This window comes from Lonchura striata, chromosome 5 (assembly GCF_046129695.1).
Source record: "Lonchura striata isolate bLonStr1 chromosome 5, bLonStr1.mat, whole genome shotgun sequence".
Classification (NCBI taxonomy): domain Eukaryota; kingdom Metazoa; phylum Chordata; class Aves; order Passeriformes; family Estrildidae; genus Lonchura; species Lonchura striata.
Window position 1 is genome coordinate 53,852,445 of NC_134607.1, and position 14,946 is coordinate 53,867,390.

Genomic DNA, 14,946 nt, shown 5'->3' on the forward strand with positions numbered 1-14,946 from the left:
AGGAAATCAGTATGCTTTAGCAGGACAGAGAAGGCAAGTATGTTAACATGTAGGACAGAGAAGGCAAGTATGTAGTTAACAAAGATTAGTGAAGCAGAGACTTAAGTAAATACAAATGAATCAGTATGCATAAGTGTTGTGTTGTTATAGTGAAATAAGAGGAACTCAGTTCCAATCATGTAGAGAAATCTTCAGTACTATAAAGAACTCGTTTGCTGTAGAATATTAAAAAAAACCCCTTGACTCTGCTTTTCTCTATACATGTATCTATGCATGTCTGAAATCTGATCCAAGTGTTTCATACCTTTTACCTTCATACTTGTAAAAGGTCCAGTTCACCTTTCTGAGAAAGCCAAACTTAGTTGTCTGAGTCTGTGTGTTAATTTTCAGAATCCTATGGTTCACAAATAATATTAATCTGTTATATTAATTGAAAGTACTTGGAATCAATATCAATTTTTTTAAAAATAGGGGTATTACAGAATAATTTCATCTTTAGGTGAGTGTAATTATTTTGCTCTTAGCCTTTGCAGGGGAATTTTGAGAATTTATGCTGGGGGGCATCAGATGTGACTGATTCCTATGAAAATGACTGCTCTCCACAGCACACTGTTAGAATGTTAAAGGTCAGCTTTGAGAGCAACAAAGGATGCATTTTTCTTTCACATAAAGACAAGCATGACCTTGGGTCCTGGGTGGCATTACTGGTTTTGCTATTAAACTCTCAGATTCTTCATTGCAAATGCAGAAAACAGGTTCACTGTTTGTGTTCCTCAGGCAGTCTTAAGAAAGCAAGTATCTTCTTCCTGGGACAGTTGCAAATATTCAGCTTAATAAACAGTTTACTTTTTTAATATTTCAATATTAACATCACTGAAATGCATACACTTATTTAGTGCCAAATATTGCAAGTGTGTTGCCTTGCATCTTTACCATTATAATCCTTACCCTGTCAGAAACTGCAGAATGTCTTTCTTTTGTCTTTACTCATTGCCAGTGTGAACTGCCTGCCTGCATGTATCTGAGAATGTTTATGCACATCTGTTGATGACAGATCCGTCTTCTGTGGCTGTAAACTGTGGTGCTAATGAACCTTTGTGATCTCAGTAGGGTGAAGAGAGATATAAATGAGACTGAAATTCGCCCTAGCTCAGACAGTTTGAAACACACCAGGCATATATAGTCCCAGTTTATTACAGTATCATGATACTGTAATATATTCAGATGCAATACTCCACCAGGTTCTTGTCCAGAAGGAACTTAACTTTCCTGAGTTAGACCACAAAGGAAGTGACCTTGTCCTTAACTGCATTCCAGTTGCCAACATCTTGATCTGCAGAGAGGATGACTTTATGGTTCTAAGATTTGTAGGGTTATTTTGGGCATTTTGGAATGTTGTGGGTAATTTTGTTGAGTATGTTGTTCATTTTGGAGGGAAAATACATTTTTTGTGAAACATGTTTTTACAGTGAGCTCCTAATGAAAAAAAGGCCCATACTTTGCAACTGTGAACTCATATCCAGTTTGTAGCAAAGGAATGGTTCATGCCAGGCAGATGTCACTGTTCATGGGATTGAAACATATGCTTCTACATTTGGTAGAAAAGTAGAATTAAAACTATTAAATGTTAAATTTATTTATAAATATTCAATCTTAGTATTAAAATAGTAAGATATATTCAGTTAGCACTTACTTGTCTTTAATTGCTAACTGTCTGAAATTACTTGGAGTTAATCTATGAATTGTTCATTAACTGTTGACAGCAGACAGCATTTTAAGGATTCACCTTTCAAATTCATTGGTTGTCCATCTAATTTGTATGCCTATGTTGTCTTTTTCTTAGAACATGTTTTTAATATGTGTAATCTTTGTAGTTCTTATGTATCCCAGTGTTTCCTCATTCTTCCTTAATTTTTTGTTGCACAATGTATTTCCTACGATTTGGCATTTCTAACATTTGTATTTACTTTGAGCTATCCTAATTCTGAAATGAATTTTGTGCTTGAAGACAAAGAAATCTATTTTGGACCTTTTCAAATCTGGTGTTTTTATCCAAGTGCACTGACAAAAAAGAGAAGGATTACAATTCATATCAGTGGGTGACAAAGGAGATTAAGGGTATACACATTCATATTATAGCTTTACATTTGAGCTTCACTCCCATCCCTTCTTATACCCTGTGGAGAGAACAAGCAGTTTCCATAGTGTGGTTCATTTCATTTTGGTATGAATGTCTAAAACAGGGTAGGTGCATTGTACCCTAAAGAACGTATTTCTCCCCAGAGAGCGTGGAGGGGGACTGGGGGGCAGCGAGGAGATGAAATCTAGAGCTGTACAATGAAACAGTCAAGTTGGTGATGATGAATTCCAGGCTACCAATTCCACTGTTATTGGCCAAGCATCTCATATTTGCTTGAGTCCCGTGGACTTAATGAAAACCCTCGAGCATATATCAATGCATTGTAATTAATTTTGATAAGCAGAAGATTTTACTGATTGTTTTCCTGAAGCTTTTTTAGTTATAAACATGTTTCTGTAAAAAAAATCAATAGTGTTCCTGTAAAAAATCAGTAACTTTAAATACTTTGAAGTACAGTGTCTGAAGTCAAAGGCAGGATAAGGAGGCTAGTATAATTTTATGTATACTTTTAGGTGCACATTAAAAGAAAATTGTACACATTCAAACAGCATAAATGGTTGGTATAACATTTCACATGCACCTGATAAAGATCTGAAAATCCTGCTAAGTTTCCCTGCCAAATATCAGGTATGTACACCTAGTTTTATGTGTGTTTGTTTATTGTGACTTAAAATATGTAATTTTGTTGCTTATTGCAGCTTGTCTTCTTTTGTCACCATGTTCCATACATTAGTTCTTAGTACCCCAACAATTGGAAAATATCTTGGACATCTCAGTAAGCTCAGTGTTTAAACTAGATAGATGTTCCCCTTCTCTCCTATGAAATGTATCCTGAAGCTACACTTCATGGTGCTGAGACAAAATTTCAAATATTTACTATGCTAACATTGCTTGGAAATGTTTCCAATTGTATCACTGTATCAGCTATTTTAATATTTCCAGTCACTGTATATCAAGTGCAGTATGGAAGTTCTGAGCTTTGTAACAAGTTAGAAAACATTCACTGGGACACATATGCTAACACAAATTCTTAAGTGCTGGATATTAGTCTTTACTCTGTATCTGTTCACACATACGCAGCCTTGAATATTTGATTATCAACTATTGTAACTGGCCACTTAATCTGCACGCTATTGTTTCTGATTTCCTGATTGAATACACTAATGTAATCATATTTGTAAAGCACTTGCAGCCAGAAACAAAGGATAATTCATTACAATATAAGTTCTGTTTCATAATTAAGTGCTCTTTGGTTATGGATAAAAACAATCTCTCTCTGTGAAGATTCTTACTTAAATATTTTTAAAGGAATATAACAGCATATAACACAGCAAAATTCTAGTTTTTAACTCCAAAATTATTTAATATTGCTTGCTAACATACCATAAAGATGCATTTAATTTCTGGAAGTAAGCAGTGCTGTTTCAGAGCTCTTTCTGTATTGCTTCTTCAGTTGAGAGAGTCACTCTCCTTTGAGAGTTTACTTAGTGAATTGTCTGCTTTCACCACAAAAATTTTTGTTTTGTGCATTTCATAGTTTGTCATTTTCTGTAAAGACAAACTGAATGACTTAGCAAGTATAACAAAACCCCCATTGTATTCTTGTTTTTATTGTTTTGTAGGTTGTTGTGACTGCAAATGTAAGCAAAACCCTTACTTTCTGCATGATAAAAATTGTAACAACCGTTGAAATATTTTATGAAAATGTAGTGCTGAAAAATTCATCGTGTTTCTGCAATCTAACCATTCCAATGATAACTGATAAAGGTATGTTTTACTATTAAAGGTATTTAATGCTTATTCACTGTTCTGTAATACTGGCAAGTACTGTATAAATACAAGCCTAATGAGTATGAAAGTACGTAATGCTTTTTATTTAATGTCACTGAAGAAAAATAATTCCTATTTTGTCGAGTGATGTGAGTATACTCACAGTGTTCTTGGTGATTAAAGTTTTGTTAATATAGAATCTTTTGTAGAAGTAATAACACACATGATCCTGTGACTGGAAGCAGCTTCTTCAGTTGACCCTGTGGCAGTGCAGTGCCTTAGCATTAGAATTGTTTACCTGGTATCATTAGTAACTGTCTAAGGAAATGTAAGATAACTGCAATGACAATCAAGCTGGCTGGAGCAATGGAAACAGTGCTGGTCTAGTGCTTTGCCTTGACAAATTAACCCATCTTAACTCTTCTCTAATCTGCAAATAGAATTTGTTTTTGCAAGAAACTGTACTAGCATAAATAAGAGGAGAATCTAATTATGAACGTCTGTACAATAAATAATCTTAACATTTAATTAACTGTTTCAACCTTAGACACTGTGAGAAAGTGATTATGCAATGTAGAAGATTAGCAAGAAAATAGATGGTTCAGGGGCAGTTTGGTGGTTACATCCTTTTGACTTGATTTCATTTGTCCTTCTGAATTATTGGTTGAATCATTTTGCAGTAATTCGGACACTGCTTTGTTCACCAGTAGTTCTGAGTTAGATACCTGAGTGGTTTGGATGTGTGATGCTTGTGATCTGCTTTGTGTATCTAATGGGTAACTACAAGTTTTAGAATGAGGTGGTAAATTACTGAATGTCTAGACTTTTGAGCTGTTCTTTAGACTTTGGTCTCAAGGATCAGCTCAGAATCCTTCACAGTGGAGTCTAATTTGACTGATAGTAGGGCATTTCTTCAAGAGTCTGTATAGAAGCACATAGCTTTTTTAACAGGGATTGTCCTTAGAACTTCTTAAAGTTGCTTATGTTAGAATGCAAGAGTTTTAATCTAAACTAAGGAACAGATAGCAAACACAAGGATTACCACATGTTTTTAAGTGACTTGAAGAGGAAACAGAAAACAGACAAATGCCTTGCCTCTATTTTTTCCTCAGTAATATACCCCATGGACATGGAATCCTGTGCATGAATCTGATTCTCTTATAAAAACTTTGGTACAGGAAGAGGAATGAAATTTACCAGGTATTTTCAAGGACCTGTTGTTCTGGAGAGCTCAGTGCTATGAAGAGCTCTTTTTCTCAGGGACCCTTGCCCCTGAAGAGGGTTCTTTGGAATATTTGGATCTGAGGAGGCTGTATGGGAAAAACTCCTCTAGCATCACAGAAGTGTTGTGTCAAGTTCCTGTGCAGCACTGGATATTGAGAAGGAAAGACTGTCACTAGAAAGTGACAGCTGCAGTGATATCCATGAGTACTTTGATCTATTAAGCTGTCTTTAGTAAACACTATTAGTGGATTTTTAAGAGGGAAATGTCCTTTATTGACCCAGTCCCAAAAGCTGTATTATCTTGTAATTATGGAGTATATAGTTTGGTTCTCTGTCTTCACAGACTAAAGCTATCTCTTAATTCCATTAGCAGGTTTTCAGAGAACAGTTGTTATGGAAGCCAGCTCACCTTGCCTATGCTTTGTGCCAAAAATGAGCCCTTTGTCAGTATTAACTAGAAGGCTGTGAGGTTAGCTTGTGCCTGCCAGTATTTACTGCTACTCACATGCTCCTGTGAGCTAAAATCTCTTAGTGGATAATTGAAGTGTGAAGTAACATTGTCTATTTGTACTATCTCCTGTAAAATTGCCTCAGTTTCACAAGAGCATGCATTTGCAAAACTCCTTTAGGTATCATTTCCTGGAAAAAACATTTTGAAAATATCTGCTCCTCAGTGCAGTCTGATGCATTTTAAAAGGTCAACCCAGACCATACAGAAAATAATAGGTTCCATTAATTTCAACACAGACAGAATCAGGAAAGCATATTTGACAGTGTTGTTTTTAAAGTATTTATACAAGCTTAAAAGTAAATACAAGCTCTGCCAGTAGAAGATAAATTCCTTACTTTTACTTACTACTTCTAGTAAAATACTATGAGTATTTTACACTTTCTGTAGCTTATGGCCTGAGACCTTTCTCATATATTGATTTAGGCAAGTGATTTAGGCAATTGTGTATCAGCACGTTAGATTTCTGCTGATAACTAGATTTTTGGTGATGCAAACAGGTGTTTGATGAAGGATTTCAGACTATCTGTCTATATTCATCCACATCTTTAAGCATAAAAATGCTGTTAAAATCAGATTCTGCCATCCATTTAGTAAGGTGTTTGAACATATGAATGGTCCCAAGGGCTGTTTCTAACAAGCAGTTCAGATGACCTTTGCAGTGAGCACCCAAGTGCCATGCTGCCATGTGGAGGTAGGAGATAGATACACTAGCAACAGAGATGTAGCCAAAGCTGGCTTTCATCTGAACAAGCCAGCCTGTAACAAAGACAAAGGTTCTTCTACCTTTGCAAGATAGATATACTTAAAATCTGTGTAACTTTTCTGGATTAAAAAGCTAGGTACTTTCTAGCATAGAGAAGTCAGAAAAGTCTGCAAACATGGTTTTCATTTGATCTCAGGCAGCCCTTCATTTCACAGACTACACATCTGCAGGCACACAGATGAAAGAGACCATGGCTTAAGTGGTATATATCTAATTCTACTGTTCAATGTGGAATTCTGCTCATAAGGGAAGATACTCTTTCATACCACAGCTGCCAGTGAATTGTTGGTATAGTAATTGCTAGCTGAAATAATGGCAAATTGACTCATGCAATCATAAAAGATTTAAATAGGATGAAAATTGCTACTGCATAGATTACAAAAGGAGACTCTGAAACCAAGTCTGTGAGACAGAAAGAGAGTGAAGTATGGTATGGTGAGGTCTCTTGCATTAGAGCAGTCTGTTGTGTTAGACTACTTGAATTCAGGGTCTGGTTATACCACAGTATATATCACTCTGTCATTTTTCAGTGATTATTTTATATCCCTGCTTCACAGTAGCATTTCCTTATCTATATCATAACAATAACATTACTTTTATTTATCATCTAATGGTGGTACCAAGCTTACTTGATATGTGTGTATAAAATGTTGGCATAACTCAGCTGAAGAGTTCTGTGGAAGGATAAAATCTGGTTATTTTTATCAGTCAAAAGTGTGAGTGAATGTATGAGAGAAGGTGCATACCAAGTATAGAACAGCTACTTTGAGTTTTCAACTCAAATTATTTTTGAACAGTGATTTCTTGTAATATCCAGCATATACCTAACATGTACATTTTTCCAGATTGTCTAGTTCTCGAAGCATCACTGTCCTCAAGCTCTTGGAATATCACACAAACATTTCAGTTGAAAAAGTAAGAGCCTGATTCTTGTTAAAGTTCAGTGGGGTTGATATGTGTATGGGGGGAAAGAGACTAAAGTCATTCATAATTCGTTTTTGTGTTTGTTGTTTTTTTTTTTTTGTATTTATCAAGGAACTACATGGCGCTAAAGATAGTCAGATGTGTTTTCTTGGCCCACTTCTTCCTCATTCTCTTTTTTTTTTCTTCCTTAAAAAGCTACTTCTTCTGATTACTCCCTTATTTAATGGGACTGTGGAAACTAACTGTAGGAGAGTCATTACAATGACTGAATTTATGACAAGTGCCTGAAGAGATAATAAAGGATGTCACAATAAGATTAAAACTCTTTTTTGTCCTTGCATGAAAGGTGGGGCCCTGGTAGTCAGTGTAAGGCCTAGATTAGAGAAGTCAAGAGTTTCTTTAAAATCACTTTGTGAAGCTGATTTAAATTAGACCCAGATGCAATTTAAATGTGCTCTATATGTAATATGAATATAATTAAACCAGAAAGTAACATGTAATCTACTAATAGGAATAATGAATACCTATTCTTCTTTACACATTATTTTTCAGACTCTGTGTTGAGAGCTGGCAGAGGAAGCATTCATGCCCAGTACGTGGCCTAACACTTTATGATAGGTGGTTGTTAATATTTAGAAAGATCTGGCTAATATATGCTACAGTGCTCCCATTCAGAATGCTCCTCCCCTATGCAAAAAGGCTAATTCATAAGCACCTGGAATTAAATAAAACTCTTGCTTTTTGGAAAGTGGCATATCACTTCCTTGTCCCTGGAGGAACATGAGGAAAGAGCTGTCTTCCTCTAAATCAGAGCATTTCTCAGCATGTTTGGAGAGGGACTGTGTGCTGCTCTTGGCTCTCATCCATATTGATAGAAGCATTGCAAAGCAAGACAGTGACAAACTACTTTCAGAGCAGGCATATTTTTTGGTAGGTGATGTCAATAGCAAACTGGCAATACTTTCTAGCACTACAGACATGGAACAGAGGTTCAGACAAGCTGGGAAAAAAAATCAGTGATGGTTTTCTGCCCTTTTATGGTTAAAAAGTACAACCTGGCCACTCAATGTGCTGGAGTAAATCACAGTAAAATGTAACCCAATGTTTCCTCTGCTTCCTGCCTTTTTTGAAATTAATGACTCTCAGCATCTCAATACAGATTGTATTTCATACAATTTCATTCTTCTCAGAATAAGTACAGCAAGAACAATAGGCTTGGAGGGTAAACGGACTTTTACCCATTTCATTACATGTTTGCTTGGTTGTTCCCTTGGGTTTATGCTCTTTTCTGTCACTTGAAATTTGACATTCATGACTGAATCTAGATTGAGTTCCCGTGTCTTACAAAAACTCTGTTTCTGTGTTACCAGCTGCTCACGGTGTATACACAAGGGTGAGTGTGCCAGCTGTGAATGGATACGTGTTTCTCCTGTCACCACCTGCCAGGTGAAGTTTGGTGGGGAAAACTGGAATCCCCTGTGATGCCTTTTCCTTGTACTTTTTACATCTGTCTCTTTTTTATCCTGACATGGTGAAATGCTTATTTTTTTCCAGGATGATTGCAGTGCAGCTACTTCCAAGGGGATCATTACTGTGCAGAAAACAGAGGTTAGTTAGCATTTTAAGATCAGCATTATTAAGGCTCTCTGGGTTGGGGGAGAAATTTATTTAAAATGAGAGGACTTTACAGGAAAAACAGAGATATGGATGAGGAGACTGTAAATTACAAAGGAAGTTAATGCAGAATTTGGATTTATACTATTTCTTAGTGCTCTGTTGGTGTTAAAATGTACCAGCAAAAACTTGTGTTTCCAATGCAGGTATTGAGACAGGGAACATTGCAATTGTCATGTGCCTACCTCTAGATGCATTGCTTTAAATGCCAAAGTCCCTGTATGCTGTATTTATTCACTCCACAGGAGCCAGCACACTGAGGGCTGGAACACATAAGATGACCAACAACAACAAAAAAGGAGAGCATTTCAGGCTTAATATCTTACCTAGACTTAAAAGCATGTTTGGGTTCTGCTGTCACAAACAACTCTGGGAAACTAGGCTTCAAAGTCTTAAACCTCTTCCTCATTATATGCAGCCAGATCACAGCTTCTCCTGAAACATAGCTGCCAGGGGAACAGAAGGAAGGGGAGGATGTGCCACCCAGTTTCTGCATAACAGAGAAGTGGCTAGAGGATGAGTCCAGGAACTGAAATCCATGGGTGTTAGTAAATCTCTAGTTCACACTTTCAGAAAAATTTTTCTTGTTTCCAGGCTGTAGACAAAACTGGAGATGGATCCACACAAACTGGATCACTGGGAAGGAAGAAGTGTCACTAGTGCTGCCAAAGTACCTGCTAAATCTGGTTACTAAATTCTCTGCAGAATTCATATAGATTGTATGTGTGCAGGAGTCTAAATGATTTGTCTCATAGGCCAGCCCTTTAACCTTCTGACTGTAGGTCAGCCCTTTAACCACAAGGTTATCCTTTCATTCTTTAGGGAACCAAAATGTTTTTTATTTTCTCATAAAACTGGTCTTTTTATCAGTGGTTGCTTATGACATGCAGGTGTTAGAAAGAAATGAGTAGTGGAGGGAAAACTGACTGATGAGTAAGTACATAGAGATTTGCTGCCTACACTTTTTGGTTTCTGCTTTTCTGTGAGTGATGCACAGTTGTTATAAATAGTGACTTATCTCTAAGTGTTTCATTAGAACTACCCAAACTTTTACCTCTCAAGACCAGGGGTTACCTTCTAAATTCAGCTGCTCAGCTCATGTTTCTTAAACAAAATCACAAAATGTATCTTGTATTTCACAGAGACGCATGGGATTGTAATACTTGTGCTTCTGAGCATTAATATTCTGGATTTGATCTGCATTTAAAGCATTATGGCTGGTGAAACAGAGGAAATTCTTCTTTGCTCTGCTTCCAAGTGCATTAATTTGACATTGGTAAATAGTTGGAATTGCCTGGGAGATGGCTTTCTTCCACATGCCTTATCTTGGAAAGACAGTGATGGACAAGGCAGTGAAAGCACCAGAGGCAGTGCAAAGGCAGATGTTTATTTAGAAGTGATTGATCCATTCAGAGAGCTTGAAATTGCATTTGAAATCCTGCTCTCCTTTGGCTGCTTGTGCTTTAAGGAGAACATACTGGAGAGTGGAGAAAGAGGATTTGTGTTTTCCCACAACCCCAGCTGAGCATTTTGATTAATATACTTTTTTTCAGTGCCAGCCCCAGCTCTCCTCCTGACTCCAGCTGCTGGTTTCTGTGCATGCACCTTCCCCCTCCCCTGCCAGAGCAGCAGTTGGAGTGGTTGGATTGAGTACCCTTGGCTAGGAAACTGATTTGGCTGGAAATAACCATTATCTTTCTGCAGGTTATTTTTCTTCTGAGCCGGTTCCCCAGTCTAGTTTTTTGGGATCCTGTGTTAGCAGTGCAGGAGGGGCTGTGCCAGAGAGGGACTCCCCAGGGCGGCAGACACTGCCTAACCTGGGCTGCTGCCACATACCTCTCTGAGACCTGCAGCCGTGCTAACCATAGCTCTGAGGATGTGGCTACCGCAGTTCACGCAGCCTCAGGGAAGTGTTACCCTGTCCAGGGGATGGGGGAGGAGGCTGCAGCTCAGAAATATGGAACTCTATTGAAGCTGACAGGGCTGTGCTGATTTACATTACCTGAGGACCTGGTGCACGCTTTCTGTATGTCTCTTTGCATGTTTACTTTAATCATGTGCCTCACAACTAGTGATTTTTATAAATATTCTTCTGCTTCTCTGCTGTGGCCCCTCTTGCCACTGGGCATTGCTCCCCCTGCCATGTAGCATGGAAGGCCAGGGGCTGTCTGGCACTGGGGAAATGAGCACTGCAGACCCCACTGAGGGCATTAGGTCCTTCCTGTTTTCAGTGAGGAAATTACTGGTTTCATTTACTGCTGAGGCAAGTATTGCAGATGATGGTGGTCAAGCTGGGTGGGAGTTGGACTCTTGAGTAGCTGAGGTAATTTTACCTCAGTGCTGTGACTGCACTGACTCCAGGAGGCCAAGGCAGGATGCTGTGAGGGAGTCTGTGCTGTGTAGCCTCAGGGCAGGCGTGATTTCAGAGGGGACTGAAGTGAGTGAACAGTATTTTCCATAATTTCTTTGTGGTGTAAGAAAAGAGGCAAGGCAGGTAATCTGAAGCACTCTGTGGTGTGTGGTGCCTGGCAGAGAGACCAGTGGGAGCCCAGAAGCACCGCAGCAAAACCCCTGAACAATGAGTGCCTGGCATTTCCCTCACCGGGGTTCACAGCCCTGATGCATGTGTTTGTGTGATACTGTGGTATTCTGCTGCTTCAGGGATCCCTGGTAGTTACCACTGAGAACCCAAAGCAGTGTTTTCCTCCTTTCCGTGGTATTTGATTTCTGAATTTGTGTGAGGATATTGACTGTCTTGGTGCACTAGAGGTTGAACACGAGAAGAAGGATGCAGGTGAAGAAAAGTAATAGTGGTTTGCTGGCTTGAATCTCATAGATTTCTGCTTCAGTTGTCCTGTCCCAAGGATTAAACTGATTTCCAGATCACTGTGGGAGTGAATTTTCCTCCTCAGGCTGTTTGTAAGGGATTTCCTTTGCCTTCCTCTATTATCCATATAAGAGGTCATCTTGGAGGCCCTTTTGCAGCCCTCTGGCCCCAGCCTTTGCACTCTCTGGCCTTTTCCTAAGGCACGAGTTGCAGCTTTCTGTCAGTGGTGACAAATGCCTCATTTGTTCTGGAGTGCTCCAGCATTCAGTGAACCGTGGTAGCATGTGGGGACAATGTGCTGGGGACCTTTTTGAAATGGTCAAAGTGTTGTGACCCTGATCGTCCCCTCAGGCTACCAGTCCAAAGTCTTAGTGCTGTTTTAGGTGCATGTAATTATTAATGTTGAGAAAAACCTGTGGAATGGACTTTCCTAGAGGCTTTGCACTAACCCCTTAGGATCAGGAAGACTGAACTGTCCAGTGAATGTTTCACAGGTGCACAGGAAAAATCAGGATAATCACAATGCTCTAAAAACTCAATTTAAACTAGTAGTACAGGCTGTCTAAAGTTAAGCTGAAAATGGTTTGCCTGAGGTCCCAAGCAGTTTGTGGTTTCACATGCGTATTTTCCTGTTTTTTTGAATGTTTCAGTTTGTTGTCTGAAAGATAGACAGAGAGGAAACTATCTGTGTGATTGTAAAACTGGGGAAGCAGCAAAGCTGATTAAACATGAGATGCTGTCAAAAGTATCAAGTGAATAGAGTAGTGAAAAAATATCTCTTCTTGCTCGGTAGTGTTAGTAAGTTAGAATAAGTAAATATAGACAAAGAAAAGCACAGTTTTTCTGCAAGACTGTGACAACATCAGAGCAAACTAGAGTTATTTTTAAATGCTGGATAACAGCATAAAAATAAGATACCAAAAGACTCCCCTGCAGTTGTTTTATACCTTTAGTTCTATGTATGACTTTGAAAAGACTTTCTAGTAAAGCTTATTCTAGGGTGCTTTCTCAGTTTTTCATTTGAGGATTCCACCCTGCTTCCCCTTTTCAGGTCATGAAAGATGCCTTCATTTGTTCATCTGATCTCTCATAGTGACAGCACCATGGGTTTTGTCTTGCCTTTTTTTAGTTCTTCAGGGGTCACATGGAATGTATCATTTCAAGCTGAGTTTTTATGCTACCTACCTTCCATCATGTTAGACTGATTTCTTTGGGCAACTTGGGTATGAGATAAATTGAAATATAAAATACGTAGGTAAAAATAGTTGGCTTGTAATGAAGTTGTGATTGACAATACTTCTCAGGATTAAGTTTAACAGGATTTAAAATTATTAATAAAAAGGTATCCCAGTGCCATAAAATCTGCATTTCTGTATGGTGGTTGTTTTTACAGCTGTTGCTTATCTGCCCAGCCTTTTCATAACCAGATCTTGTTTTGCTTTCTTTCCTAATAGCATATCAGCATTCAATCCATTGAACCTTTGTGGATTTCTACATTAGGCAAAAGTGAAATAACAGTCAAAGGAAAAAACTTTACACATGCATCAGGCATAAAACTGATACTGACTGGAATCACTGGCTGTAAACCAGACATGTGAGTTAAACGAAAAAATAACAGTATTTACTTTGCATGGTGAAAATTATATCCATTTTGCTCTAGCAATATGGTTGTGTGAGCAGTTGTCATATACCTTTCCTATGCAGAGAAAGAGATGCTCTGCAATCTTAGTTATACTTCTACTTTAAATTACTAAAGGATGAAAATTAATTTGGTGTTTGAGTACAACACAAGGGATGTATGGGTTGTCAGTTCTCTCAGTAACAGTAGGACAGTTTTGTATCTGTGGCTCTCTATGCCTTCTAACAGGCACCAAGAAGCTAAGTCACAGGAAACCCTCAGTGTTTGTTTGAATCTCATCTGCTTCAAAATATTCCTCATATATTCTAGGATTCTGTTTGTAAAGCACAGACACCGTGCCAGAGAATGAAATCTCTTGTAAAACAGCTCCTATTTTTCTCTGTTGATGATCACACTGTGTAAACCCCTAGATAATTAGGCAGTCTTATTCTGAATCAGTTATTTTCAGGTGCAGCTGCAATGGCTGCCTGTGATTAGGAAACCCATTTTACATAGCTAGCACTTGAAAAAGTAGTGTTTGATTTTTGCTTTAACCATGAATTTCCAGGGAACCACAGGAAAAAAAGTAGAGAAAGAGGGTAAGACAGGAAGTAGAGAGAAAGAGGAAGGAGTGAAAAAACAAGAAGAAAGGGAGAAAGAAAAAGAAGAAAGAAAATGAAAATGAAGATTCTTGTTCTTGACTAGCTCATGGACCGTGCTGGTAGCACAGAGAAGTACACAGTGAACAGCAAAATAACACATTGCTTTACATAGCCTCATCCCAGGGTTGATTATCTATACTGTTTTCTGTGCTTATTGTGTCACATAGCAACTTCATTCAAAAGACGCCCTACTTTGTCTCTTCAACTCCCTGCTCTCTCTTTCCACCTCCATCTGGCAGCTCTGATAGAGATTCAGCTCGCTTTTCTCCTTATTGCTTGCTGTAGGCTATAGGCTTCGTGTAGTAACACCAATAAGTGGTGTCTGTGTTTCAGTGTTTGTTTTCTTTCTTCAGCATTAAAGTCAGAAATGTGCTAAATGATACACAAATGACATTTGCTCTCCCACCAACACGTAAAGAGGCCAAAAGTATATGTATTCAGGCTAATGGGAAAAAATGTTCACCACCAATGACCCTGCATTACGTTTCTCTGCCATCATGTTCTAGAATTACACCAAACACCTCCTGGATCAGGTAAGTTTGTCTTTCTGTGCTTTTAATGTATTTTTTCAAATGTAATTGCAGTGAGCCAATATAAGCCTTCTTCCTTGGCCAGACTGCAGCTGAAGCAAGCTTGGAAGACTGCTCTAACCTGTTGTGTTGGATGAATTTAAGCCTGTGATCTAGCAGATAGGGTCATAGTAACTGCAAGATGGATTCTGTAGACTTCTTCTGCCCTACCTCAGGTCTCCTTTATAGAAGTCAAAAGCAGTCTATTCCTACTAAACCTAAACCCAAAATATGGATAGCATAAATTCTAACTCAAATTAACTT

At 38.3% G+C, this 14,946-nt stretch overlaps 1 protein-coding gene across 2 annotated transcripts in view; it reads left to right on the forward strand.

Annotated features, from left to right (window-relative positions):
- Positions 1 to 14,946, forward strand: part of PLXNC1 (plexin C1) — a 70,226-nt gene that overhangs the window by 17,208 nt on the left and 38,072 nt on the right. For both annotated transcript variants that reach the window (XM_021527984.3, XM_077783558.1), the window contains exons 5-11: positions 2,653 to 2,767; positions 3,763 to 3,907; positions 7,254 to 7,323; positions 8,703 to 8,778; positions 8,887 to 8,940; positions 13,288 to 13,427; positions 14,467 to 14,646. In XM_021527984.3, coding sequence (XP_021383659.2) covers positions 2,653 to 2,767; positions 3,763 to 3,907; positions 7,254 to 7,323; positions 8,703 to 8,778; positions 8,887 to 8,940; positions 13,288 to 13,427; positions 14,467 to 14,646 — 780 coding nt within the window. The remainder of the gene's footprint in view (positions 1 to 2,652; positions 2,768 to 3,762; positions 3,908 to 7,253; positions 7,324 to 8,702; positions 8,779 to 8,886; positions 8,941 to 13,287; positions 13,428 to 14,466; positions 14,647 to 14,946) is intronic.